The following is a 27,096-nucleotide window of genomic DNA, read 5'->3' as shown; positions in this document are numbered from 1 at the left end:
CCCCCCACCCCCCTCACCCCACTCCTCCCATAACAACAACCTCCTCCATCATCATGGGGCATTCATTACACTTGGTGAATAAATCTCTGAGCACTGCTATACCACATGGACAATGGTTCTCATTATAGTTTACACTCTCCCCCAGGCCACCCAGTGGGCCATGGGAGGACATACAATGTCCAGTAACTGTCTCTGCAATACCACCCAGGACAACTCCAAGTTCTGAAAATTCCCCCACATCACATCTCTTCTTCCCACTCCCTACCCTCAGCAGCTACCATGGCCACTTTCTCCACATCAGTGCTATATTTTCTTCGATTACTAATCACAATAGTTCATGAATAGAATATCAGTAAGTCCACTTTAATCCATACTCTATTCCTCTATCCTGTGGACCCTGGAATGGTTATGTCCACTCCACATCTATATTGAGAGGGGGCTTAGATTCCACATGGAAGCTGGATGCAATTCTCCTGCTTTCAGTTTTAAGCACTCTTGGCTCCCTGGTGTGGTGGTTGACCTTCTTCACCTCCCTGTTAGCTGGCTGGGGTAACTCCAATAAACCAGAGGGTAGGAGTTGCAAGTCTGTTGAGGCTCAGGGCTTGGCTATCACATGGACAGTCGAGAGATTCAGGTCCCCTGAGTATACACTAAACCCCAGCGCCAACCACAGGTCCAGTAAAAGTAACAGGGGAGGCTTGTGAACAAAGATCACATCTGAGTCCAACTCCATCACACTCAGGAACACAAACTCCAAAGTAGGCCCAGCTGACATGGCACTGAACTCCATCTGCCATGACCATAGAACCTGTGGGTCTCTGTAGCCCTCAGAAGAACCAATACCTGGGGTTGTATCTACTTTATCTGTCTCTGGAACTCTGCTGAGGTGTGCATAAGTGCGACCCCTCTGATGACCTCCCAGCTCTTTTTTGGAGACTCATAGCCATGACTCTTTTATGTATACAGTGTGTCCCCCTTTTATTCCAAAATGTGTCTTCTCCCTTATTCCTTCCTTGAACAATCTTGTATAACAGTTTTCTACTTTATTAGTTTTTTTTTAAGAAACAGAGTTTTTATCTGTTCTATTATATCTTTGCTTTTAATTGCATTGTTTTCTGGCGCTATCTTTATTATTTCTTTGTTTCTCCTTTCTTTAGCTATACTTTATTATTTTTTTATTTTCTTGCATTCACTACTTAGTTCATTTATTTTCACTTTTCTAATAAGCATTTAATGCTGCACATTTTTCATTATTGCTTTAGTTGCATCTTACAAGTTTTGCCATGTAGTATTCTTATAATAAATTGTTTCCCAATATTTTCTAATTTCCAGAGCTCCTTAGGATTTTTTTTGGTTTTTAAATTTCCAAGTCTATGGGGTTTTATAACATCTTTTTGTTATTGATTTCTAAATTAATTGTATTAAGGTCAGAGAAAATGATCAGTATGATAATATCCTTTGATATTTGTTAAGATCTGTTTTATGGTCTGTATACCTGTCTTGGGTGTTCTGAAATTACCCTATGATTATAGGTGTGGGTTTATTTTAATTTATCCAGATTGGATCACATTTTCCATTCTGAGAAACTTTCAGTCTTTATCTCTTTCACTATTTCCTTGTCTTCCATTCTTGTTTTTCGTTCCATGTAGAACCCCTATCAGATATGTATTGGGCCTCCCATTCTGTCCTTTATGTCTCATAACCACTTTTTCATATTTACCATCTTTTTATTTCTCTGTAAAGGCATCAGTTAATGTCCTAATATCTATCTTTCATTCACTAATTTTCTCATCCAGTGTGTCTGATACATTGCTTAGTTCATCCTTTTGAAATTAATTTCATTGAATATACATTTATTTACAGAATTTTGCTTTTGTTCTTTTCCACATCTGCCTGGTGTTTTCTCATATTTTCAGTTCCACCTATTTTGTCTTTAATAATTTTAAACATACTTATTTTATAATGACTTTCAGATATATTAGCTATTCAAAGTTCTTGGAAGTTTTACGCTACTGGTGTACTGGTATGTATGTGTGTGTGTGTGTGTGTGTGTGTGTGTGTGTGTGCATCCCCACTTGTCCCAAGTCTGGCATATGGCAGATTGTTTCCCTATGTGTTTTATAATTTTGAAAGGTGAGCTCATCTTCAGCAGTGCCTTATCTGTGATAACCTATGGGAACCTGGCTTTAGAGAATATCCCTACAGAATGATTTTGTCTTTGCTTCTTCTGAAATTCCAAGTCGGTTCTGTCTGGTAACATTTTTTTTTCTACTCAGAGTATGAACATTCTGAGACAGACAAGTTTCTTTGTATTCTTCTTTTGATGGTGGATAGATTTATTTCAATGCAATTATTGCCCCTGGGAGTCCTGGATATATGTTAGGAGAGGGGAGGTGGTGGGTTTTAGTTCAGTTCCCTGCTTGGGATCTCCTTCATATAAGAGGGGCTAAATAAATACCGTGTTATTTTTTTAAAATGTGGCATTGTGACGTGACCTGGGAATGCTTCATGCAGCATTTTGTGACAAGTAATAATAAATGATATCTAACTCTTTATAAAAAAAGAGAGTATTGAGACCAAAGTGACTTGAGACTTTGGCCTTGAGGTGATGTGTGAGTCTAATTATTCAGTTAAAAGCAGGAATTTGATGATTTCAGGGCCATTTTTCATATGCTCAGGATTTCTGTGACACAAACAATAAATGTGGATTTTGTCTAGCATAGCATGTAGATGCTAGATACGAAGTTTTCAACTCAGCTTTCTCTTTGTTTTCTTAAGAGTTCTTACATTTAATGGAATTTAAATGAATTAAAACTATAGAAATAAACTTACAAATACTGGACTTTTGGATTAAATCGTTCCACTTCACAGAATGTTTTTGTAACTTTTACAAATATTTTACAAATATTCAGTTATAACGTTATTGTCACAAATACTCATTGGGGAGCTCATAATAAAGCAAACCTTCAACATCTACATAGTGTAGGAGAAGGTTATTGATACTTAATGAAATTCTATCTTTAAAAGAATTAGGCATTTCTTGAGGGAAAGTTAGTATGTAATTTGGAATTTTGATTTGTCATATTGCTTTACTGTGATTCACCATAGACTGATTTCTTAGTAAAATGTTGCTCTATTTTGATTTCAGAATTCTTTTTACATCGCTAAATAATGGATGAGGATAAAGAAAAAGAGAAAAGGTATGAATTACAAACTCACTGATATTTCTGCCAAAGCCCCCCCCCACCGCCATTCTGTTCCCATTTCACATCTAGCAAAATCCTACTTCCTTGGGGAAACCTGACTCACTCAGGGAAATTTGGTCGCTACAGTGGGTTTTTGCAAACCCTAGCTCCAACTCTATTATCATACTTACTTAGTACATTGTCTATGTACCTGACAGTCTCTATCATCCATCTCTGCCCTCCATATCTTGCACAATAATGGCTAAGAGCTCACACTAAATAAATGGATGTTAAATAACTGACAGGTATATACTCCCTGATATGTTAGAAGCCTGTTTTTGAGCCTTGGCTTGCCTAGAGCTTAAAGTTCATTTTTGTTTGAGAAGATAAATTACCCTATTTTTCCTGTTCAAGCCTTTAGAGTAAATTCAAGTTCACTGATCAAAAAGTTTTTGTAAGAATTTTACCATATGATCTGCGAGTGTTTAAAGGTAAAATCCTCGATTTGCATTTTATTGCTTGGCATTCGCTGAGAAGCAGCACTGGCTTGAAAGAGCCTCTTGAGTAATTACAGATCATTTAGAAAGGCTCTTCTTTAATCAGAAGCACTCTTGTAAAAGCAAGTAATAATGTAGGATAGAATGAAGACCCGCCATTAAATGCATATAAATTTGGGCTTAATTTATTTTATATAATTCTCATTCCATTGTGCTGGGTACCGTGCTGGGTTTTGCTCTAGAGACAAAATCAGATATGGTCCTCAACCTCAAGGGACCACCCCGTCTAAAGGAGGTGATGTTGACTTTTATTTTTATTTTCTTGTGTTAATAATGACTCTTGTTGTTCTATGGGTAATCAAGGGACTGAATTTTCACTAATACTGACAATTAACTATCCCCTTTTCTTTTTATTCTTCTGCTTCTATTGTTCCACCATCTGAATTCTGAATTCATCTTCTTACTGCTAACAGCTTTGGTTTTGTTGTTATTTTTGGTTAATAGGGAAGAAAGTAATGAAGCTGAAAAGAAAAAGAAACCTTCGTTCAGTGTTGTATGCAGAGAACTGCGCGCAATGCTGCAAAGTCATGGTTACCCTGTGAAAGAAGACAGGTCTAGGATGCTGGAGAACACCGCCGAACTTTCAGAGGAGAGTGAAGGTTGGATTTGTGCAACCTGACCTATCCTTATCGCTTTTCAATTGGCCACATTGAAAATTAGCTGTGGATGGGGCAGCTGGGTCTCTCATTCTATCTCAAACATCTTTGGGGGGGGGGTGGTCATGGATGACTAAAAGGTCACCTATAGCACCTTCTAATACACAGATATTTTAGTTCTCTCCCTTCCCAAGTTTGTTCATGATTGATGCTTAAATGTTGGGGTTTAGGCAAAAGTATAATAAGGAAATTAGAATTAAGAATAGGAAACTCACCTGGACAGTATTAATGCAAATTTCTGTATCTTAGGCACTGAAAGATGCATAGTAAATTTTTCTAAGGGGAGCATGGCTCCAAGGCTGTGTAGAGTAGTAACCTATAAATACTTTTAAGTAGGTTTAATTCAGAGCGCCTGGGCAGGCCATATCCATGAGCATATCAGTCTGTAACAGTCTCTAACCTTTAAAAGATATTTCCTTGACCCTATGATACTTCCAGCTATTGCCTTACTTCTGTGTATAGACATTTTACTTCCTCATGCCCAGTCTTTCTTCAACCCACTTCACTTTAGTTCCTACCACTTAAATCTCCTTTTGTCAAGGATACCAGTACCTTCCACATTGCTGGCTCCTATGGTTCCTTTACTTTTATTGGCCTTTCCAAAACACTGGACAGGTGACCATTCCCTCCTTCTTGAAACACTTTTCTCTTTACTTCCTGAAAAACATACTCAGCTGTTTTTTATTTCTTCTCCTAGTTCATTGGCCACTCCTTTTCTTTTTCCTTCCCTCTCAACTTCTTAACATTGTAGTGCCCCAAGTCTCAGTCTTGGACCTTTTTTTCCCTATATCTGTACTTATTTCCTTGGTAATCTCTTCCAGTCCTTTGACTTGAAATGCCATCTGCATGTCAATGAAATCCAACTTCTGAATATTTGTCCAGCTGTGACTTCCCATCTGAGCTCCATATTTAAGAATCATACTCATTATTAAAGTGGCAAGAGGATTTCCTACTTGATTTCTTCCCTTGGATGTCTAAAAGGCCTCTTAAAGCTAAGATGGCCATAAGGAAACTCTTGATACCCCCTCGCTCCATTGCCCCTTGCACTCCCCACAACTGGTCTTCTCCATATCAGTAACCGGTATCACCAGTCATTTTACCAGATGCTTGACATAGATATCAAAAGTCGTTATTATTTCTTCTTATTCTCTCACCCCTACCATCCAATCCATTAGCAAATCCTTTGCGATCTACCTCTAAAATTTATCCAAAATCCATCCACTTCTCACCTCTTCCATAGCCTTGTGTACCACACTGATCCAAGCCAGCATCATTTCTTACTGCTCAAGAAGCTTCCTAGCTATACTCTTTGCTTACATCCTTGTTCCCACCTTGATCCATTCTTCACAAACAGCCTTGATCTTTTTCTTAAAGGTTTAATTTATTTATTTCTTCCCCTTCATTGTTTGCACTCACTGTCTGCTCTCTGTGTCTGCTTGTCTTCTTTTTTAGGAGGCACAGGGAACTGAACCCGGGACCTCCTGTGTAGGAGGGAGGCGCCCAATCACTTGAATCTCCTTGCTTGTTGGGTTTCCTCATTGTATCTCCTTGTTGCATCATCTTGTTGCATCAGCTTGCCATGCTAGCCTGTCATATCAGCTCACTGTCTTGCTCATCCTCTTTAGGAGGTACCAGGAATGGAACCTGGCACCTCCCATGTGGTAGGTGGGAGTCCAACTGCTTAAGCCACATATCATTCCCTTCCTGAAAAGCACCCAGTGACTTCATGTTCCACTCAGAATAAAATAACCAACTCCTTACCACATACCAAATGTGATCTAGTCCTATCTTTTAGACTTTATTTCCTACTTCTCTAGCCCTTGGTTACCCTACTTGAGTCACTTTGGCTTCCATCCTGTTCTTTAAATAAGGGAATCCTTTCCTGTCTCACTTTGCATCTGTTTCCTTTGCTTGGGATACTTTGCTCCCAAGTCTCCATGTGACTGCCTCCTTGTCAGTCAGTTCTTAGCTCAGATGTTGCCATCTCTGTAAAGCTTTCCTTGATCACTGTTTTTAAATTATTGTACTTAGAGATATCTGAAATTATCTTGCTTGGTTGTCTGTGTGTTATCTGTCTTCCTGCACAAGCACAACCTAATCAAGGTCCTTGACTGAAGCGATTTAATTAAAAGGTCCCACCTACAATAGGTTTACGCACACAGGAAAGGATTAGCCCTGAGGACATTATTTTCTGGGGTACTTGAAAGCTTCAAACTGCCATGTTAGTGATGAATTGGATATGGTGCCCACTCTAGAGCAGCTCCAAGTCAAGAGCAGAGCAGGTTCACAGGGAATAGCAAGGTAGAAAAGCGTTCTCTGATTTACAGATAAAATGCATTGGTTCTCCTTTCCTGGTAGCATAGGGCCTTGGCCATTTTTAAAATCTCTTTGGCAGGTTTATAGGAGATATAAGGCAGTGGGGAAATGGCTTCAGAAATTGGCTATGGAAGTGTGGCATGGGCTGTCTCCTGAGTTTGAGTAGCTGGGCTCAGAGTTAAGGGAGGTTTCCAAAGTGGTAGAGTGGTCAAGATCACTGATCCTGAGGCATTTGTGTAATTGGCATGGTTTATTTTTCATACTGTCCCTACTTCCCACCTATTACATACCCTCTTCTCATTCCCTCCTTAAGTGAAAGTTCTCGAGCTCTTCTGCTTATGCACAACAACCTCTTTTCCAAATCTATTTATAAGAAAGCAATTTCTGCTATCAGCATTATCCTTGTCATGTTTATCTTATACATTTTTAGTAGGTCTCAGAGTATTATACCATGGTTTTGTAATTTTTCTGTGAGGAAAAGGACATGACTTTTATTGGAATCACTGGAGATTGAAGGGCTGTGATAGTGAAGTGCCTGGAGTAGGTGGGGTTGGAGGAGGTGGAGGGGACAGGTATTGATAGCAAAGGCTCTGAGTGAGCACAAAAGCAGAAACACTGCCCATTAGGAAAATCAGAGCTAGAACAGTGCTAACAGCTTTGAAGAACTATGAGGTAGGATGTAAAGATATTTTAGTTAAGGACCCTTGCTCAGAATGCAATTAGGTGAAACTAAACATTGGAATTCCTGGTTTTATCCAGGGGTTGGGGAGATTTTGGGGGTGTCTGTGACTGCCTATAACCCTTGATAAGGCTGTGCCTTATAAATACTGGGCTTCGGTCAGATTTTAGATGTAAACAAGTCAAAGAAAGAACTGGAGGTTGAAAATTGGAAAGTTGCTGGAGAATTCATAATGTGTAGAGCAGACATTGAGCTGGATGATCTTCAAGGCCTTTTTCAATTCCATGCGCTTTTATGTTGATAATTTATAAACAATTACTTAGTCTACATCGGATCCATCATTAGCTTTCAGCATTTTCTCATGAGAGTTCCCCTATGATTTTGAAAAATAAAATATCAAATGTTAATCATTTTAATGTGACACTTTTCTATCATTTCTTCCTGCTTTTAAGAAGACGAAGAGAACTCAGAAGGCTGTCAAGACAAATCAGATTGGATTCCATCATTTCGTAGCTATGAAGAATTTGTCCATACAACTCTACAGGTATGAGAGGTTTTGTTCTGATTACTTCATATATAAATTACCTGCAGTAGAAAATAAAGATCAGTTTTTCTCGAATTGCATCACAATCATATGGGAAGTTTGGTAAAAGTACAGATTCCTGAGTCTCACCTTAGACTCTTTGAATCAGAATCTTGAACCTGGTAGAGACAAAAATCCACATTTCTAACAGGCTCCCCAGATGATTCTTAGGCCAAAAAGTTTTGAGAATGACTGATCTTGAGTCACAGCAAATACAAACAAGTCTGCATAGACTCAGTTGAATAAAGCTTCAAGCCATTTTATTCTTCAAGGGCATGCAGTGCTTATGGCTCCTTTTTCCAGGGAAACTGGCTACTTCCACTAAGTTCAAAGGCCACAAAGTGCAGCCTGAAGGACTATGGCCCTTTGAGTTAAATAGATAGGGATATGAATTTTGCCTTTGTCACTTAAGTTACTTAAGAATGAGCCTTGGTTTCTTTGTAAGATGGGCAAAAAATTATCTCTATTTCATTGAATTGTTGTGAGAATAAAATAAGGTGAACATGTGTAAAATATCTAGTGCAGAATTTTGCACATATTAGATTCTCAGAAATTATGAACTCAGGCCCTTTGCCCCTTGGTGCTACCTGACCAGTCAGCAGATCTGTTATTGATCCTTATGTGATCTATGGAAGGGATTTTGTAGATGAATCTTTTCAAGCCTATATCAACATGCTGGAGGCAAAATTGCACTGAAGGTGGATGAGCACAGACACTTAAAAATATTCTATCCAGGGAAGCGGACTTGGCCCAGTGATTAGGGCGTCCGTCTACCACATGGGAGGTCCGCGGTTCAAACCCCAGGCTTCCTTGACCCATGTGGAGCTGGCCCATGCACAGTGCTGATGCGCTCAAGGAGTGCTGTGCCATGCAGGGGTGTCCCCTGCGTAGGGGAGCCCCACGCGCAAGGAGCACGCCCCGTAAGGAGAGCTGCCCAGCGTAAAAGAAAGTGCAGACTGCCCAGGTGTGCCGCTGCACACACGGAGAGCTGACACAGCAAGATGACGCGACAAAAAAAAAAACAACACAGATTCCCGTGCTGCTGACAACAACAGAAGCGGACAAAGAACATGCAGCAAATGGACGGAGAGAACAGACAACTGGGGGAGGGGGGAAGGGGAGAGAAATAAATTTAAAAAAATAAATCTTTAAAAAAATAAAATAAAATATTCTATCCCTCATCTTTCTTCCTTTCAAGCAACAGACCTGCTCCCTCATTTTCATTAAAGAGTTTTTGTTTTAGAACTAATATACCCAAACATTTGCTATATAGAGGCTTTAAAATGTGTTATACAAAACCCTGTTACTAATCTCGTGGTATTAGAAGCATATTTGAAATATTTTAGAAGCTAGACAAGGTGTAATTGTACCTACAGGAATATCTTCTGTGATTCTTTCCTTTCCACAATTTTTTCCTCTTTTAAGTATTAATAATTTCCCTGGAAAGGCCTGCTTTCTTGGTGAAGTTTTTGTCATGCATCAAACAAGCTAGCTCAGTCCCAACTTCAGCCACAGAGATGAAAACATTAGGGAATCTGAGAAAAGGGGCAGTAGATTGCTATTTCTCTTCATTTGCCAGTTTCAGTAAGGTTCTAGCCACTCTTAAGGCATGAAAGAGAGAAGTTTGGGGATAGGGCGAGCATGAGGTGCCTTGTTCCTTATGGCCAACATTCCAAAGCCATGACCCTTGTTTTTCCACAGTGCTGGTCAGAGGTAAAAGATGTCAAAACCTCCTGACATCTGCATAGCAACCTCTACACAGTGCTTTCACGTACACTAGCTGGTTTCACAACAACCCTGTGATGTGATGTAGGTAATGATAATGTTGATACCGTTTGCTTTAGGCAAGAAGAGACTAAGGCTTGGAGAGTTTGTGCCTTACCCAGGTTCAAGAACTATTGATTAACAGAGCTGAGAAACCATTGTTACCCCACCCACTCTATACCAAGTTGTAATCCAAAGTCATTCAGAGCAAGTGTTTTAAGCAAAATGTGGTCATCAAAATGCCAAAGCAAGCTGGCACAAAGAAAAAGGAGTAGAAAAGCAAAGCAGAGCTGCCTAGGTTCTTTGGGTGAGCCCACATCTCTGGAAGGTCACCTCAGGCTCATGGCCATTTTGGACTTCAGCTTTTCATGTCAAATAGGAAATAAGAAATATCCATTTTTTAAAAAGTTTTTATCTTAAAAAATTGATCCCACATACAAGAATATATAACTTGGAAGTACAGTTAAAAGAATTATAATGCCGTTAACACTGAGCTTAAGAAATAAAGCATTCCCAGAGCCTTGGAAACGCTTTGATCATAATCTCCTACCCAACTAGTTCTAGAATTTTGTGTCAATCATTTTTCTTGTTTTCTCTATAGTTTTACATGTCTGTGTATCTCAAAATAGTGTATTTCTTTGGCCTCTTTTTTACTTTATTTAAAAGGAATTACATTACATGCATTCTTCTGTGACTTGTTTTGGCAGCTCCTTCATGATGTGGCATGTAACACTAACCCATTTATTTTCACTGCTGTATTGTTGCTTGAACATACTGCACATTTATTTATCCATTCTACTGCTGATGGACACTTGGGTTGTGTTTTAGCTCAGGTTCCTGGAAAATAGAGACTAGAGCAAAACTTACATGGTAAGGTTTTAGTGTAATATGCAAACACGGGATAGCAAGAGTGAGGGGGAAAGAGATGTAAGGCAGGGACAGAAGGAATTCGAAGATAAGGTGCTTTACTATCAAGTTGGGTACAGCTTCACAGGAAAATACAGCTGGTTGCTCAGCCACTTAGGACTTCATCCATTTAGACTCCATGTATCTACCCCTCTTTGGAACAGTCAGTATGGAGAAGGAAGGGAGATGGTATTTGTCAGCTCCTTCCTGTCTTCCTTTCATTTAGTTGAAAGTCCCACACAAGGTGTAAGGACAGTCCCCTGCCCTTTGGTTTATATTGCCAACTCTTCTGGATAGCCACTGGGGTAGCCAGATTCCACGCCCAGAGGTGGGCAAAGCCCTAGCTTTCATGGATCCAGTCACTTTGGACAGATACCAAGGTCCCTGCTGCTGCTGATGTTAAGAGACCAGGCCTGGGCTGCAACAACAGAGCAAACATCCACGACTTGTTTGGAGGTGGGGAAAGAATCTGCCGTGTTGCATAAACTGGGTCTGTTACAGGTTGTGTCTGACTTCTTGTGGTAAGCAATACTACTATGAACATTTCTGTCCATATCTCCTGTTTCATGTGTGCAAGACTCTCTAGGTGAATACTTAGGAGTGGGATTGCTGGGTGCTAGATGGTATACACATTTTCAACTCTATATGATAATGACAAATTGCTTTCCAAGTAGTTTTACCTCTTTTTTTTTTAACTCTTCAAATAGTAGTGGATGGAATTTCTTCTTGATCCACACCTTTGCTAATAGTTCCTAATAACTGATTTTAATATATTTTTTCATTTGATGGGAATAGAATAATATTTATTGTTTAATTTGAATTCTCCCCATTACAAGTGACTATAAGCATCTTTTCAAATGTTTTGGGGAATGTTTCTGTTTTTTGTTCTGTGAAACACTTGTTTTTTACACATTGCCTAGTTTTGTTTTATTTTTCAAATTGATTTGTTGCTCTTTTTATTATTTATATCTTGGATATTTTAAAAATAGATTCTGAGACATAATAATTTGCTAGTTATGTGTTGCAGATATCTTCACCTAGTTTGCTGTTTGTCATTTCATTCATTTAAAAATGATGTCTTTTTATGAACAAATTCTTAATTTTAGTTTTTATTTTTTAAAGATTTATTTATTTATTTATTTCTCTCCCCTTTCCTTCACCCCAGTTGTCTGTTCTCTGTGTCTATTTCCTGTGTCTTCTTTATCCGCTTCTGTTGTTGTCAGCAGCATGGGAATCTGTGTTTCTTTTTGTTGCGTCATCTTGTTGCGTCAACTCTCGGTGTGTGCGGCACCATTCCTGGACAGGCTGCACTTTCTTTCACGCTGGGCGGCTCTCCTTATGGGGCGCACTCCTGGCGCGTGGCGCTCCCCTACACAGGGGACAGCCCTGCGTGGCAGGGCACTCCCTGCGCGCATCAGCACTGTGCATGGGCCAGCTGCACACGGGCCGAGGAGGCCTGGGGTTTGAACCCCGGACTGCCCATGTGGTAGGTGGACGCCCTAACCACTGGGCCAAGTCTGCCACCAAATTCTTAATTTTAAAGTAAAAAAATTGAGCAATCTTTTCCTTTGGCATGTACATTCATGTTTAAGAAAGCCTTACATAACACAAGGCTTTCTTAACTTACCACACCCTTATATTTTCTTCTAAAGGGTTAAAACTTCATCTTTCACATTTAAGTTGTGGAAACATTTTGAGTTGATTTTTGCATGTGGTATGCGTATGCTATGAGGAAGGGGCATTACAAAGATAAAAAGATGTACTTGCCAAATGTAGTGGATGTGTCATGATGATGGGAAGGGGTGTTGCTGGGTGGGGGGGAGAGGTGGGGGTGGGGGTGGTGGGGTTGAATGGGACCTCATATATATATATTTTTAATGTAATATTATTACAAAGTCAATAAAAAAAAGAATTATAAAAAAAAATAAAATAAAATAATAAATAAAACAACATTAGTACCAAAAAAAAAAGTTAATATTTTAAATTAATATTTCAATATTGTAATGAATACAGGCTTATCCATAGTTTCTCTTTTTAAAATTATTTATTTATTTTTAAAAGTTACATTAAAAAATATGAGGTCCCATTCAACCCCCACTGCCCCCACCCCCCACTCCCCCCACAGCAACACTCTCCCATCATCGTGACACATCCATTGCACCTGGTAAGTACATCTCTGAGCATCACTGCACCCCATAGTCAATGGTCCACATCATAGCCCACACTCTCCCCCGTTCCATCCAGTGGGCCCTGGGGGGATCTACAATGTCCCATAATTGTCCGTGAAGCACCACCCAGGACAGCTCCACGTCCCGAAAACGCCTCCACATCTCATCTCTTCCTCCCATTCCCCGCACCCAGCAGCCACCATGGCTACCCTTCCCACACCCATTCCACATTTTCTCTGTGGACATTGGATTGGTTTCTCTTTATGCCTGAATCAGTTTTGGTAATTTATATTTTTCTAAAAATTTTTCCATTCACTTAAGTTTTCAGATTTATTTCCATAACATTGTTCATATTATTCTTTTATTACCTTTGTTAATGTCTGACTTTTCTTCAGTGATGTCCCCTTTTCATTCCTAGTATTGTTTGTGCTTTCCCCTCAATTTATCTTACCAAAATGTTTCATTTTATGGTTCTTCACAAAGAATCAACTTTTGGCTTCCTTGATTCTCTCTATTGTGTCTTTATTTTTATTTTATTAATTTATACTCTTATCTTTATTATTTACTGTCTTCTCTTTTTTTGTTTTGTTTTTGGTTCTTTTATGCAGTGTGTTAGGTTAGCTATTTAGCTCCTTGATTTGCAACCATTTTTTTTGTCTAACATATGCACCTATGGCTAAAGATTTCTAAGCATTGCTTTAGTTCCATTGCGCATGTTTTGATAAGTAGTTTTTAAAAATCATTGTATTAGGAATATTTCCTAATTTTCATTATGATTTCTTTTTTGACTTAGTTTTGAAATATCTTTTTAAAATTGACATCTACTTAATTTAATCTTCAGAATGTATTGAGATTTCCTTTGTTTCCTAGAATATGACTGATTTTGTAAATGTTTTGTATGAGATGGAAAAGAATGTGTCCTTTCACTTGTGAATTGCAATGTTCTATATATGTCACATAGATCAAGCTTTTAAATTATGTTTTTTAAACCTTCCTATTCTTAACTGACTTTTGTATGCTTGATCTATCAATTTCTGAGAAAAATTAACTTTCACTATGAAGGTAAATTTATCCATATCTCCTCTTGATCTCTCAATTTTATCTATATATTTTTAAATATATTTTGATTAATTAACTTGAATTGTGGTTATATATATACACCTAACATAAAAATCATTTTAGCCATTTCAAATGGACAATTCTTTGGTGTTAAGCATATTGAAAATGCTGTGTATCTTCTACTACTATTTTCAGACTATTTTTCATCATTCCAAACCAAAACTCATTCTCATTTAGCAATAATTCCTCATTCCCCTCTCTCTCCATGACCCTGGTAATCACTATACTGTTTTCTTTCTCTATGAATTAGCTTATTCTAAGTACTTCATATAATAGAAATCATACATTATTTTTATTTTTGTGTCTGGCTTATTTCACTCAACATATCTTCTAGGTTTGTCCATGTAGCATGTACCATCATTTCACTCCTTTCTATGGCTGAGTAATATTTTGTCGTATAGATAGACCACATTTTGTTAATCCATTCTTAAGTTGATGGACACTTGTCTTGCTTCCCCCTTTTGGTTATTGTGAATAATGGTGCTATGAACCCTGGTGTACAAATATTTGTTTGAGTCCCTGCTTTCAATTCTTTGGGATATATATATACCTGGGAGTGAAATTTCCACGTCATGTGGTAATTCTTTGTCGAACTTCTCAGGAGCTGCCAAACTGTTTTCCACAGTGGCTCCACCATTTTACATTCCCACCAACAATGTATGAGGATTCCTGTTTATTCAAATCCCCACCAACACTGCCTATATATTTTGAGTATTATTAAATGCATAGACGTTTAAAATTATTACGTCTTCCTGATGTGTTGAAACTTTTCCCTATATAAAGTAGTCCTCTTCAATATAAGTATAAATGTCAATATAAATATAAATGCTTTTGACTTAAAGCCTATTATGTCTGCTATTGCTATAGTCACATCAGCTTTTTTTTCTTAGTATTTTCCTGATCTGTCTTTTTCCATCCTTTGACTTTAAATTTTCTGTGTTCTTATGTTATGGGGTTTGTCTTTGGTGAACAGTATATAGCTGGATTTTAAAATAAATCTAATTTGACAAACTTTGTCCTCTAAAAGGGCAGCTTGGTCAGTTCTCATTGTTCTATGGATGCATTTCTTCCATCTTATAATTCACTATCTAGATTTTTCCTGCTTTTCTGTTTCTCCCTTCTTTCTTGCATTGTTTTGGATTAAACTGAGGCTCTTCACACCCACCTTACTATTTCTTTACTCTTACAATTTTATTCTATTGTAGGTTTATTCTTGAAATACTCAAAATGCCCATTTGATCGAAGAAGTTTGAATTTATTCAATGTCATTACTTTTACCTGAAAAAATGCAAAGATACTTTAATCACAGTTCTGTCCCTTCACTTACATATTAATGCTGCCTGGGTTTTGAGTTCCATATTTTTTTTAACGTTCTTAGATTTATTGCTGCTGATTTGTACAGTTAACGTCTATTTAGATTTGCCTTCAGGTTTACTGTTTGTTTTGCTTACCATTCCTTGTACCATCTCAGAACTTTCTTCTGTAATTATTTTCCCTTTTCCTGAAGTATATATCCTTTGAACATTTATCAGTTTGTGGTTAATACAATTTTTGTCTGAAAATGTCTTTATTTAATCCTGATTCTTGAAAGATAGGTTTAATGGATATATAAATTCAGTTTCACAGCTTCGATCACATTAAAGGTACTATTCCACTGTCTACTGGCTTCTTTGCCAGTCATTTCTTTGTAGGTTTATGTGTCTTTTTCCTCTTGCTGCTCCTATGATCTTCCTCTTTTCTTTGTTGCTCTTCAGTTTTATTACCATGTATCTAGGTGCAGATCTCAAGACCGTCTAGATGTGGAATCATGCTTGAAGTTATTTGGACTTCCTGACTTTAAAGATTGCTGTTACTCCATTACTTCTGGAAAATTTTTCAACCTGTATCTCATTGAGTATTGCCTCTTCTCTGTTTTATTACGTCTTTCCTGGAACTCAGACTAGAAATATGCTGGTCTTTTTCACTCTATCCTGCTGTATTTTAATTTCTCTTGTTTTCCATTCCTATGTCTCTCTGTGCTGCAGTTGGATTCATTTCTTCATCTCTACCTCCCAGTTCAAAAATTTTCTTTTAGCTGTATTCTAATATGCCAACTCTTGTGCTTTGCCTTTTTGTTTTTTGTGGTAATAGTTTTATTTCTAGATATTTTGTTTAATTCTTTTTTCAAATGTTCCTAACCAGTTTTAAAGGTCTCTTATCTTTTATTATGTTTTCAATATTTTAAGACTATTAAGCATAGTTAGTTTATATTCTATATTTGATCATTTCAATATCTGCTGTTTTTTAATCTTATTCTGCATTTAATTATTTCTACTGCCTCTCATTTATGATGGCTTATTTCTTCTGTTTTTATTTATTTTTATTGTAAACTCATGTTATTTGAAACTTTATCTTCATGAATTATTTGAGCCTTGTGTTTAAAATAATTCTCTGGAGATGATATGTATTTCCTTTTAATATATACCTGGGGTTAGGACCACTTTAAATTAATTGTTAGACTTGAGGTGTCCAGGACCACACAGGGAGTTTGTGAATTCCAGCCCTGAATCTGTTTCATAATAAACAACAGAGGCTATTTCTTTTTTCCTACTCTAGCCAGAGTTGAGGGGGAGGCAGGCTTGCATCTGCCTTGTCTCCCTTTGCTGGATGGGATCTTTCCCTTTCTTTTGTTGATGACATCACCTCTTGGGATACCTGGTTTTATTCAGGGGACTCTGATTTCACCTTCCACTTTGTGCAAGTCTCAAGCTTTGGTTTTGTCCCCAAGCTCTAGGCCACACATATGGGAAGATCCTCCCAAGGCAAATACAGGCTCCAGTATTCTCTTAATTCCTATGTTCCAGTCATTTCTGACATCAGGTTGTTTCCCTTACTTTACCATATATTCATTCATATTTCTAAAAATACATTTTTATATATTTTTTCCATCTTGTTAGGTGCCAGGAGGCATTCTCTGCATATCCAAATCTATTACATCTATCAGGAAAGTGATGTTAGCATCCGTGTGGGTTTGTGTGTATGTACGTGTGTGTGTGTGTATATATATACACAAACTAATCACAAATGAAAATTCCCCCCAATATTCTTAGCATTTCTGAAATTAGGTATGCTTAAAGCAAGACAGCCTACACATGGAAGATGAATTTTCCTAGTTTGTGTTGCAGTTTCTTTTGTTAATTGAATGTACGTGGAATATTTTGTTTAAGTGACAGATAATTTGGTAAACATCACATGTGTAAGGTTAAGTAGAGTCTATGTAGGATGTAGAATAATAATTCTTTTATTTTCAAAATACAAAGTGCAATTATTTGTTTTCAGTAAAACAGGAGGACCTAATATTGTCAGTAGATAGAATATAGCTTTGATGATAAAGATTGAAATTGCCATAACAAAGGTTCCATTTCCATCTAGTTTTCTTAACAAGGTTTCTCAACACTTCTACAAAAACAGAAATTAGAATAGAATTGTTAAGCTCAGCCAGACTTAGATTAACAGTGATGTTCAATCACATACAAAATATGGAAATGAACTGCTCCATCTCATTGAGGTGCACTTCCAATGTTATCAAAATGTGTAGCATATTTGTTTCACCATACATATTTTATTGTAGATGAGCATCAGTGAGACTGAAGTATAAAGTATACTATATATTATATAAAGAGGAAAAGAAATGATATAAAATTTTCAATAAGATATTTTTAAAAAATAGAATATTCCTTATTAGAGTCCATTGGAGAGTTTTGTAGTATACCAGAAATTATCCCCTTTGAAGTTATTTAAACTTGATGGGGAAAAAATTATGTCTGTGTTAAAATGTGAGCAGAGTGGAGTATGAGACTATAAGTGTGAAGACAAAGGTATTATAGTATATTGCACCTAGAGAACTGGGCCAGAATTCCTTATTAAAGGGAATATTTGATTGACATAGCAAAGGTATGTGAAGCAGGAGATTATTTCATTCTTGGTTAATGCTTTTAACTTATATTCACTATGGATATTAAGTATTAATGATTTCCTTCTTATCCCGAATTACAGGTCTCTATCGTGATAACCAATAACCACTGGCTTCTTAACAGCAACTGGAACCCCATAAAACCCCTAAATGATTAAAGTACCACATAAGACAATCTCAATATCCAGTGTTAGCGCAAACAATCAAATCCAATCTAAAATGAATAGAGTACCCAGAAGTCTCATCAAACATAAATTTCCCTACAAGAGGAGGCTAATAGATGATACCCAGTTTATTTCCCTCCCAAAAGACCAGTTGCAACCAAATGAAGTAAGCCATAACCTCAAGCTTTTGTCATAATAAAACAAAACTCAAACTTAGAATTGGATCTTTGGACTCTTTTTGTCTCCTTCCAGTTCAAAATGTCTTCAAAGGCCAATATTCACTCTTAGATATGCAGTGAGGATCAAGACATTCAAGCCTCAGCACACTCTTTGTTGTAATTTTAACAGTGTTAGCCTGCTTCCTGTCATAATTCTGCTTTCCCTTGCCCTCCTTGTAGTGTGTCATTGTGGGGTAGGTGCTTGCTACACTTCTTACAGAAAGTCCGGTGGTGTAGGAGCATTCATCATATTTGTGGGAGTGCTAGCAGCATGAAAACCCAGAATAAAAGAGTTTTAATTAGGTATTTTCCCCCTTTATTGATATTTAAGAACCACAATATATTTGCAGTGTGCTGTTATAATTATGTGTTCATTTAGAAATAAAGCTATCATTTCATTATTATTCCACTATTTAATTACATTATTATTCTCTTTTCATTAGTCATTAGATGGCTTTTTGATTGTACTGAATACAGATGGAATGATCATTTACGTGGCTGAAAACATCTCTCCTCTCCTTGGCTATTTACCAGTAAGTTCTTTCAGCTTTTCGGAAACTGGATGATTCTGGTTCTTTGTTAGAGGTTCATTATTTGTTTTGAGAAGCATATGATTCATCACAGAAGACATTCTCCATGTTGTCAGCAGTGTGCACCTGTTTTTTATTGTTATTTTCATTGGTTTCAATTTTAAATCTATAAAAACAATCAGGTCATGAAACATGTATTTTTTGGTTTGTGATTTGAAACCTGCCTCTGAAGGCAATCTCCAAAGAATGCGGTTTTTGAAACAGCAGTCTCCTTAGGATCAGTGGATAGTCCCCAAAGTCCCAACTACCTTGATGGGAGGCAACCCTCACTGGGCAGAATGTATGTGCTCCGGAACGTGTGCTTGATTTTGTACATTTCTTTAGAGTCCACTACATACTGATTCCACAGTGAATGCCATGACTTGTTTATGCTGGGTCATGGTATCCATTTCCAGATCTGATTTGTCATTTGTTTCTTTATATTGAAGAAGAAATCATGGTCTCACGTTAGACAAAAATATAGAAATGATTGCATAGCTTAGTGATGTCTCAAGTACATATGAACTGAGTCAGGATCTATGGCATTCAAAAATGGGTACTAATTCTTGAGCTGTGCCCCACTCGGGCAAGCTTTCTCCATCTTTGACTCAGAATAAATGATTCTCTACTATTGCAATTGCCCAGGCAATAGATAGTGGTGATTTGGAATAAGGTGAAAGTGGAAGTGATATTAAAATTATCTGTGAATTCTGCCATCATAATTTCCCAGTCATTGGTTTCCTGGACAGTTTTTCCTTGTGGTCACAACATCCTGCTCCTAGAATCCTGCCCTCCCACTCACTGTACTCCAGCACTTCCCCTGAAATTAAAACATGGGAAAAATGTAGTTCTCTTTTACACTTCCTAAGCAAACTGAAACTTCTAAAACACACACTTCTTCATGGGAAGAGTTTCTTAACATTAAATGTTTAAGATAAAAGTACTTAGCAGATGTTTAAAGAAAGAGAACTTAAAAGGTTTTGACCATAAGTCTAAGGTTTAGTTTGTGATCATTTTGATGAGGTTTGTTTCTTTCTCCCTGAGACTTATACAGCATAGTAGAGTTACTAGGGATATGTCTTGCTCAATTCAGGATCAAGTCTGACTGTCCAGTCGGGGATCTTTCCCTTCCTGGTGCCTTATCCAATTAGTGAATAAAATCTACATTTCTTTTGGAAAGTCAATTTTTCAAAGTGTGACTTTCACCATCAAAGTATGTTGCTTGTTAATTCGATGAAGATTATTCACTAAATTAAGATCATATTTCTACGCTGAATTGAGCCAAGCTTTTTCTTGACTGACACATGATCCATCTGCTCATTTGAGCTTTGGCCAGTGTGTAGACTGGCTTCTGTGAATGAACCACAAAAATAAATTTCTGAAAATTGGCTTTAGGTTTTTAAATACTAATCAGTTAAAAATATTGTGTTTGTGATTCATCACCTAAACTTATTATTCAACTGCAGAGTATATTTTGTTTATTACTTTGTTCCTACCACATTAAGAACTCCTTACTTAGCTTAATATCTGATACTCAGTTTTTCCATGTGTCACCATATTTCACTACATGGTACAGCATTTTTCATTCATTCAACCAATATTTATCACGGGCTCACTTTATGCCAAGAACTGTTCTGGATGTTGAGAATGCAGCAGTGAATGAAACAGATAAAATCTGTTCTAATGCAATTTACATTTCAATGGGGGAGACACCTAATAAATGGATAAACAAATGCAAACTCACTATTAGATCAGTTGGTGATAAGTGCTACGGGGGGAGAATAGGCAGGTAGAGAGTGTCAGGGAGCTGCTGCTATTTTTGATAGCATGGCTTTTGAGTAGAGACCTGAAAGAATTGAGGGAGAAAGCCATTGCAGATCTGTGGGAAAGAGAGTCTCACACTGAATGAAGAACATGTTCAGGTGCCTGAGATGAGCATTTTCTTGGTATTTTTGGATATGAGCAAACAATCTAGTGTACCTGAAGTGCAATAAGCAAAAGAGAGAGAGTGGGAGGAGATAAGGTTGGATGATAGCTAACAATGGACCAGAATATTGAGCCATAAAGGCATTGTAGGGACTTTGGATTTTACTCTGAATGAGTTGGGGAAGCAGTGGAAAATGCTGAGCAGAGGAATAACATGATTTTACTTATGTTTTAAAAGCTCTGGCTGTGCTGTGGAGAATAGATTGGCAGTGGTAAGGGAGACAGGTAGAGAATAGAAGCAGGGAGACTGTGAAGGCTGTTGAAGTAATCAAAGCTAGAGATGATGATGGCTTGGACCAGGTGGTGACATGTACACTGCTTCTGTATTCTATATATACTTTGAAAATGGAACCAACAGGATTTGCTGATGGACTGCATGTGGGGTTTAAGAGAAAAAATGAAAGTCAAGATGACTCTGGTTTTGGATGAGCAAAATGGTAAATGGTGGTGCCATTTACTGAAATGGGGGAGACTGAGGAGGAAGCGTGTTTTGTTGATGAAACGATTAGGAGTTCTGTTTTTGGATATCTTAAAATTAAAATCCAATTAGATATTCAGGTTGAAACTTTTAGAAAAGCTCAGGGGAGAGGTTTGGGAGATATGAATTTGGGTGTCATTAACAGTAGATGGTATTTAATGAATTGGAACTAACTGGAGGAGACGGGGTAACAGTTTAGTAAGTAAGAGTTTCAAGGACTAAGTAAGCCATGGGGACTCATATTCCGAAAGAAGATAATGATATAGCAAAGAAGATTGTGAATGAGTGGTCTTTGATGTAGAAGGATATTGAGATGTATGTGGTGTCATGGAAGCCAAGTAAAGATAGTATTTTAAGGAAGGAGGAGGGATCAATTGTATGAAATGTTGAGATGTTAGGTAAGATAAGGACTGAGAATTGACTACTGGATTTGACAATATGGTCATTGGAGACCTTGATAAAAGCAGTTTCTGTGGAGTGCTTGGGACAAAAACTTAATTATGATGGGTTCAAAGAGAGTGAGAGGTCAAGAAAGCAGAGACAACAAACATAGTCCTTTTCAAGGCTTTTTGTTCCAAAGTGGACCAGAAAAGTGGAGTTTATAGGTGGAAGAGAGGATGTAGCATCAAGGAAGGTTTGGAGTTCAGGGAATTTTGTGTTGTTCTTGTTTTTAAAATGTCAGATATTATACTATCTGTGATACAGTGCTTTTATGTTGGTGTGAAAGATCCAGTAGAAAGGGAAAGCTTGATGATATGGAAGGATGGGGGAGAATTTCTGGAACGATGTCCATTAATAGGTGAGAGTGGATGGGAGCCCAGTACAGAATTAGATCAGTTAGAGGTAAATAGCAGCTTATTCACTGTAATAGGAGGGAAGCAGGTCTATGGACACAGAGACAATTAAGTTAGTAGATTTTGTGGCAAGAAGATGTTTGCATTTCTTTCCCTTTCTTTTTATTACAGTGAAATAAGAAATGATATTACATAGGAAGTCAGCTGAAAATTAGAAGGACTGTGAGGTTTGGCGGCTTGAGGAAGGAGGAAAAGTCAAGAATTAGTCACATTGAAGAATAAGAGAATGAGCTGTCTAAGGAAATAGAGTGTGATTTCTAGACAGAGCCGAGTGCCCATTGAGAAGAATATACTGCATGGTTGTATATTCTTCTCAACCAGTTGCTTGGATGAAGATGTAGGGCAGATGGAGAGCTGGAATTAACCGGATTTGGGATTTTTATGGGCATGCATGGCAGAGGCAAAAGGCACATGGGAGTGATTATTGTGATGGACTATGTAATCTGAACTGGATAAGGAGGAATGTGAAGATTTGAGGGAGATAATGGACAGAGAAAATGTGATAGGAGCAGACTGGAGGTCTCAGTGGGTAGAATTATTGTTGGAGAGATGGGGTACTTGCATATGTGCACTAAAGAGACAAGAGGTAGTAGTCAGAGAGTGGGGTACTGTGAATTAATTGTGGTTTTCAGAAGAGTCGCAGGTATGAACATAAGTACATGAGGTCGGGCAGAGGAGAAGCTCACTGGAGGAACTAATGAACAGTATCATCAAGTATAACAAAACTTCTTCCCTCTTCCTCTCGCTCTAGGCTGAGGTCATGGGCAAAAAATTACTAAGCTTCCTGCCTGATGAAGAAAAAAATGAAGTCTTTAATCACATTACTTTCAGACTTCCTTTGTCAGAATCAGGTACAGATTTTTTTCCTAATCTTAAATTATTAGATTATAGGGGAAAAGTTACAATCACTTAGTGAGGTAATTAAAAATAAAGGCAATATAAGAAATAAAACTAATACAGGTTTTGATCTTATAAATACTTGTGTTAATAAATGTGTCATTACTGTTGATTTCACAAATTATATTTCTAGTGTCAAAAAAAAAATCTCTCCTCCATTAAATCTTGTTCTTTACCAGGAATCCTGATCATTTCAGCACTTGTGTAATTCTATTAGTACTGTGTAAATGACATACCATTATGCATAATGTTCTAGCTGGTACCCTACACTATAGATATAACTATGTAAGTGCTAATGTTCATGGAAAGAAAATAATATTTTTATAAAATCTAGTTGAAGTAAGACATTAATCATCTGAATTAATTCAGCGGAATATTGTAAAATAACAAATATGAGCTTGATTTGTATTTGTTTTTATTTTATGAAGAAAATCATATTGAGTTTTGCTGCCATTTCAAAAGAGGAAGCAGTGAATGTCGTGACAGACCTACTTATAAATATGCAAAATTCATAATGACTATAAAAGATATTTGTCATGGTAAGAAATTCAGTTTTTAATTTTATCTAGATAAAGTTCATGAGTTTTCAAGCCTCTTATTGCTAACATAAATTCCCTTCTACTCTTGGTATTTTCAGTCTCTCTGATAGCCCCATGACCACAGTTTTTGGCTACAAATATTAATTCAACTTTTGAATGGTAAAAACATGCCATTTACAGGAATTCATAACCCAAACCTGTGATGTGTGCATACAGGATGTGGATTTACAGTTTTTGAGGTTTCAAGAATTGCAAGCTGAGAAACTAATATATACACTCATTTCAGATCATTGAAACATCTGGGGCTTGAATCAGAAGTATATAGCATTTTCAAATAAGGGCAAATTGAAATCATAGGTAGACGGAATTTTAAAGATGACCCCACAGGCAAGATTCCCATGCCCTGGTTATTCAAGCAAATGCTAATCTAGGTACTACTGTGAAGGGATTTTGTAGATGCAGTTAAGGTTACTAATCAGCTGACCTTAAAATAGGAAGAGTATCCTGGATTATTCAGGTGGACCCAGTCTAATCACATGAACCCTTAAAAGCAGAAGAGGAAGGCAGAGGGGGGCAAAAAGTGGCAAAGGGCACATATATACCACCAGGGAAAGACCTCTAGGAGCCAAGGGTGGTCCCCAGCCAACAAGCCAGCAATGAACAGTGAACCTCAGTACTACAGTCACAAGGAACTAGATTATGCCAACAATCTGAATGAGCTTCGAAGCAGATTTTTTCCCTAGTCTACTCATAATATACATATCTAGAGATATCGTTGAAGAACTGTGGAACTGCAAAAACAACAATAAAGTCTTAAAATCCACACAAAATTTGAATTATATGTAAGAAATGGCAAATGTTTAGCAGATTTTTCATCAGTAGCAATAGATGCCAGTTGATAGTAGAATAATATCTCTAGAGTTCTGAGACAAAAAAAATTGTCAACCTAGAAGTTTATACACAGAAAAACCATGACTCAACATTGAAAATGAAATAAATACATTTTCAAACAAATGTTTACCACCTACAGACTTTGACCTTAGATGTTTATCAGGAAGAAATAACCTGTCCCAGAAGGAAGGAATGAGAAGAAAGAAGCAATTATGTATAAATAAATAAATAAAAATACTGAAAATGTAAATAAATGCCAAATGTAAAAGTGAGAGATTATAACCTTGAGTCATTTGCAGGAGTTACAAATAAGGTAGGGATAAAATACAAAGAGATGCAAGGAACGAGTTTGGAGTTAAAGTATTCTAAATTCTTGTACTGTTGAGGAAGAAGATGGAAATATTGATAAGCTTTAGAATTTTTAAAGTCAAGTATACGTAGTAAAATATTAAAATAATTTTTAAGATAATAAAACTAAAATATATAATTTACAAGACCAGTAGGAAGAAAAAAATAGAGGGAGTAAGGTAAAGTCAATCAGTTCAAAAAAGTCAGGAAAAAAGAGAAAGGAGCAGGGAAGAGGTTGTGACAAAACTGATAGAGTGTCCGCCTACCATATGGAAGGTCCAGGGTTCTATATCCAGGGCTTCCTTGACCTGTGTGGAGCTGGCCCATGTGAAGTGCTGCTGCGTGCAAGGAGTGCCCTGCCACGCGGGGGTGTCCCCCATGTAGGGGAGCCCCACGCACAGGAGTGCACCCTGCAAGGAGAGCCACAAAACCCAGCTTGCCCAAGAGTGGTGCCGCACACACGGAGAGCTGACGCAGCAAGATGATGCAACAGAAAAGAGACACAGTTTTCTGGTGCTGCACGAGAAGAATGCAAGTAGACACCGAAGAATGGACACAGAGAGCAGACAATGGGAGTGGTGGGGAAGGAGAGAGAAATAAATAAAATAAATCTTTTTTTAAAAAAGAAAAAGGAACAAAGAAAATTATGGCAAATATATATATAGAAAATAAAATAATACTTGAATGCAGTAAAATAAAATAGTAAAAATAAATTTATTAGTAAGCATGATAAATATAAATGGAGTGAACTTGCCAGTTAAAAACTAAGCTTATCAGTCTATCAGACTAGATTTAAAAAAATGTTGTAACTATAAGTAGTTTAAAATCTAGGTAGATAAAATATATTGATATAGAAAGTTAAAGGAATGGGAAAAGAAAACTGGATGCATCAATATTAAACAAAATAGACTTTCAAGCAGTAGTCATTATTTGGGATAAAGAGGTCATAAAGAGGAACAGTTTATTCAGTAAGATGATGACTGTCAGCAAAGGAAAGATAAACTGCCTGTGGCTACAGATTTGGGGGAAGGGTTGGGAGAAGTGAAGAACATAAAACTTCATTTCTCTTCTATGGTATCACCTCAGTATCCAGGGCCATTCCTCTCCTTTTTCCTAAGAGCAGATCAGTTGGTAAAAAGGTTTTCCACCATTGACATTCAGTGTTGCAATGTAAAAATAAATAGTCTTCAAATGAATTATTTTTCCAGTTCTCAAGTGCCTCAGGCTGCTTTCCAAGTCGTGTTCATGAAGAGGGCATTAACATGAAAAAGAACAGTATCGAAATTAAAAAAATATATAAAAAGCCCACAGATTCAAACAATATAGCAAACTAGCGTGAGGCTACCTTCCATGAGGCCACAGGCGTTAGGAGGGATTTGAACCTAATCAAAGATAAAAATTTACCACTCCACAAAGAGATGAGAAAATGAAGGGTAATATATAAGGGGTTTCCATAGGGTTCCTGCTAGGGTCATATGAAGCATACACATGGAGTGTGGTGATGTTTACTAAGGACGTTTACTGCTTTGAGAAAATCATAGTTTATGATACTATGCATTCTTTCCCCTCTGGGAAGGGTTGTTAACCTTTAACTTATGCCTACGTCATGCAGGCGGCTATGTGCTGAGGACTTAGGGGGGCCCTGGGTCCCCAGAATCCACACCCATGTAGTGACCTACACTGACCATAGGACAAGCATTGCTTCCACGTTCCACAGAAACAGTATAAAAGGCAATAGAATAATAGGAGTCCTCTACCAAAAGCTATTAGACCTATAAAAATATGTACACAACATTGAACATTAATGAGGGCACAGGTCCCACCATATAATGCAGTAAGAATATCTAAAGCCTTCCTATTTTGTAAAATTACCTTTTGCAGTTGGGTAGTTTCTTTGTTTAGTAAGGAAATTGCTACTTTGGAATCATTAAGGGCATGAGCAGTGTGATTGGCTAAAGCCTTTCTGTGTTTTTCAGTGACAGTTGCAGTTCCACAGGACACAAAAACGGCCAATGGGTAGAACCACCAGGGGGCGTGCATTATTGTCTTGATAGTAAAGTTACACAACTCAGCCAGCAACTGCCCCACATCACAGATTACCTCTTGTCATACCATGCAGACAGTGGTGATGCCATCTGTGGTGATGGACTCAGCTGTTAACTATCCTAAACCATTGTATGCAGGTATATTAATAAAGGCCTGGGCTTAGTCACCTGTTCCCTTACAAGGGAAAATATAATTATGAGTCTAATTTAAAGACAGAAGCT

The 27,096-nt window shown here is 37.4% G+C and overlaps 1 protein-coding gene across 1 annotated transcript in view; it reads left to right on the top strand.

Annotated features, from left to right (window-relative positions):
• Positions 1–4,190: 4,190 nt before the first annotated feature.
• PASD1 (PAS domain containing repressor 1) overlaps positions 4,191–27,096 on the top strand; it is a 78,490-nt gene continuing 55,584 nt past the window's right edge. The window contains exons 1-5 of the mRNA XM_058291216.1: positions 4,191–4,341; positions 7,846–7,937; positions 18,711–18,800; positions 22,906–23,005; positions 23,480–23,590. Coding sequence (XP_058147199.1) covers positions 4,257–4,341; positions 7,846–7,937; positions 18,711–18,800; positions 22,906–23,005; positions 23,480–23,590 — 478 coding nt within the window. The 5' untranslated portion in view covers positions 4,191–4,256. The remainder of the gene's footprint in view (positions 4,342–7,845; positions 7,938–18,710; positions 18,801–22,905; positions 23,006–23,479; positions 23,591–27,096) is intronic.

Source organism: Dasypus novemcinctus, chromosome X, assembly GCF_030445035.2.
Source record: "Dasypus novemcinctus isolate mDasNov1 chromosome X, mDasNov1.1.hap2, whole genome shotgun sequence".
Taxonomy (NCBI): domain Eukaryota; kingdom Metazoa; phylum Chordata; class Mammalia; order Cingulata; family Dasypodidae; genus Dasypus; species Dasypus novemcinctus.
The sequence above is the reverse complement of the archived record's forward strand: the minus strand, read 5'-3'. Positions and strand labels throughout refer to the sequence as shown.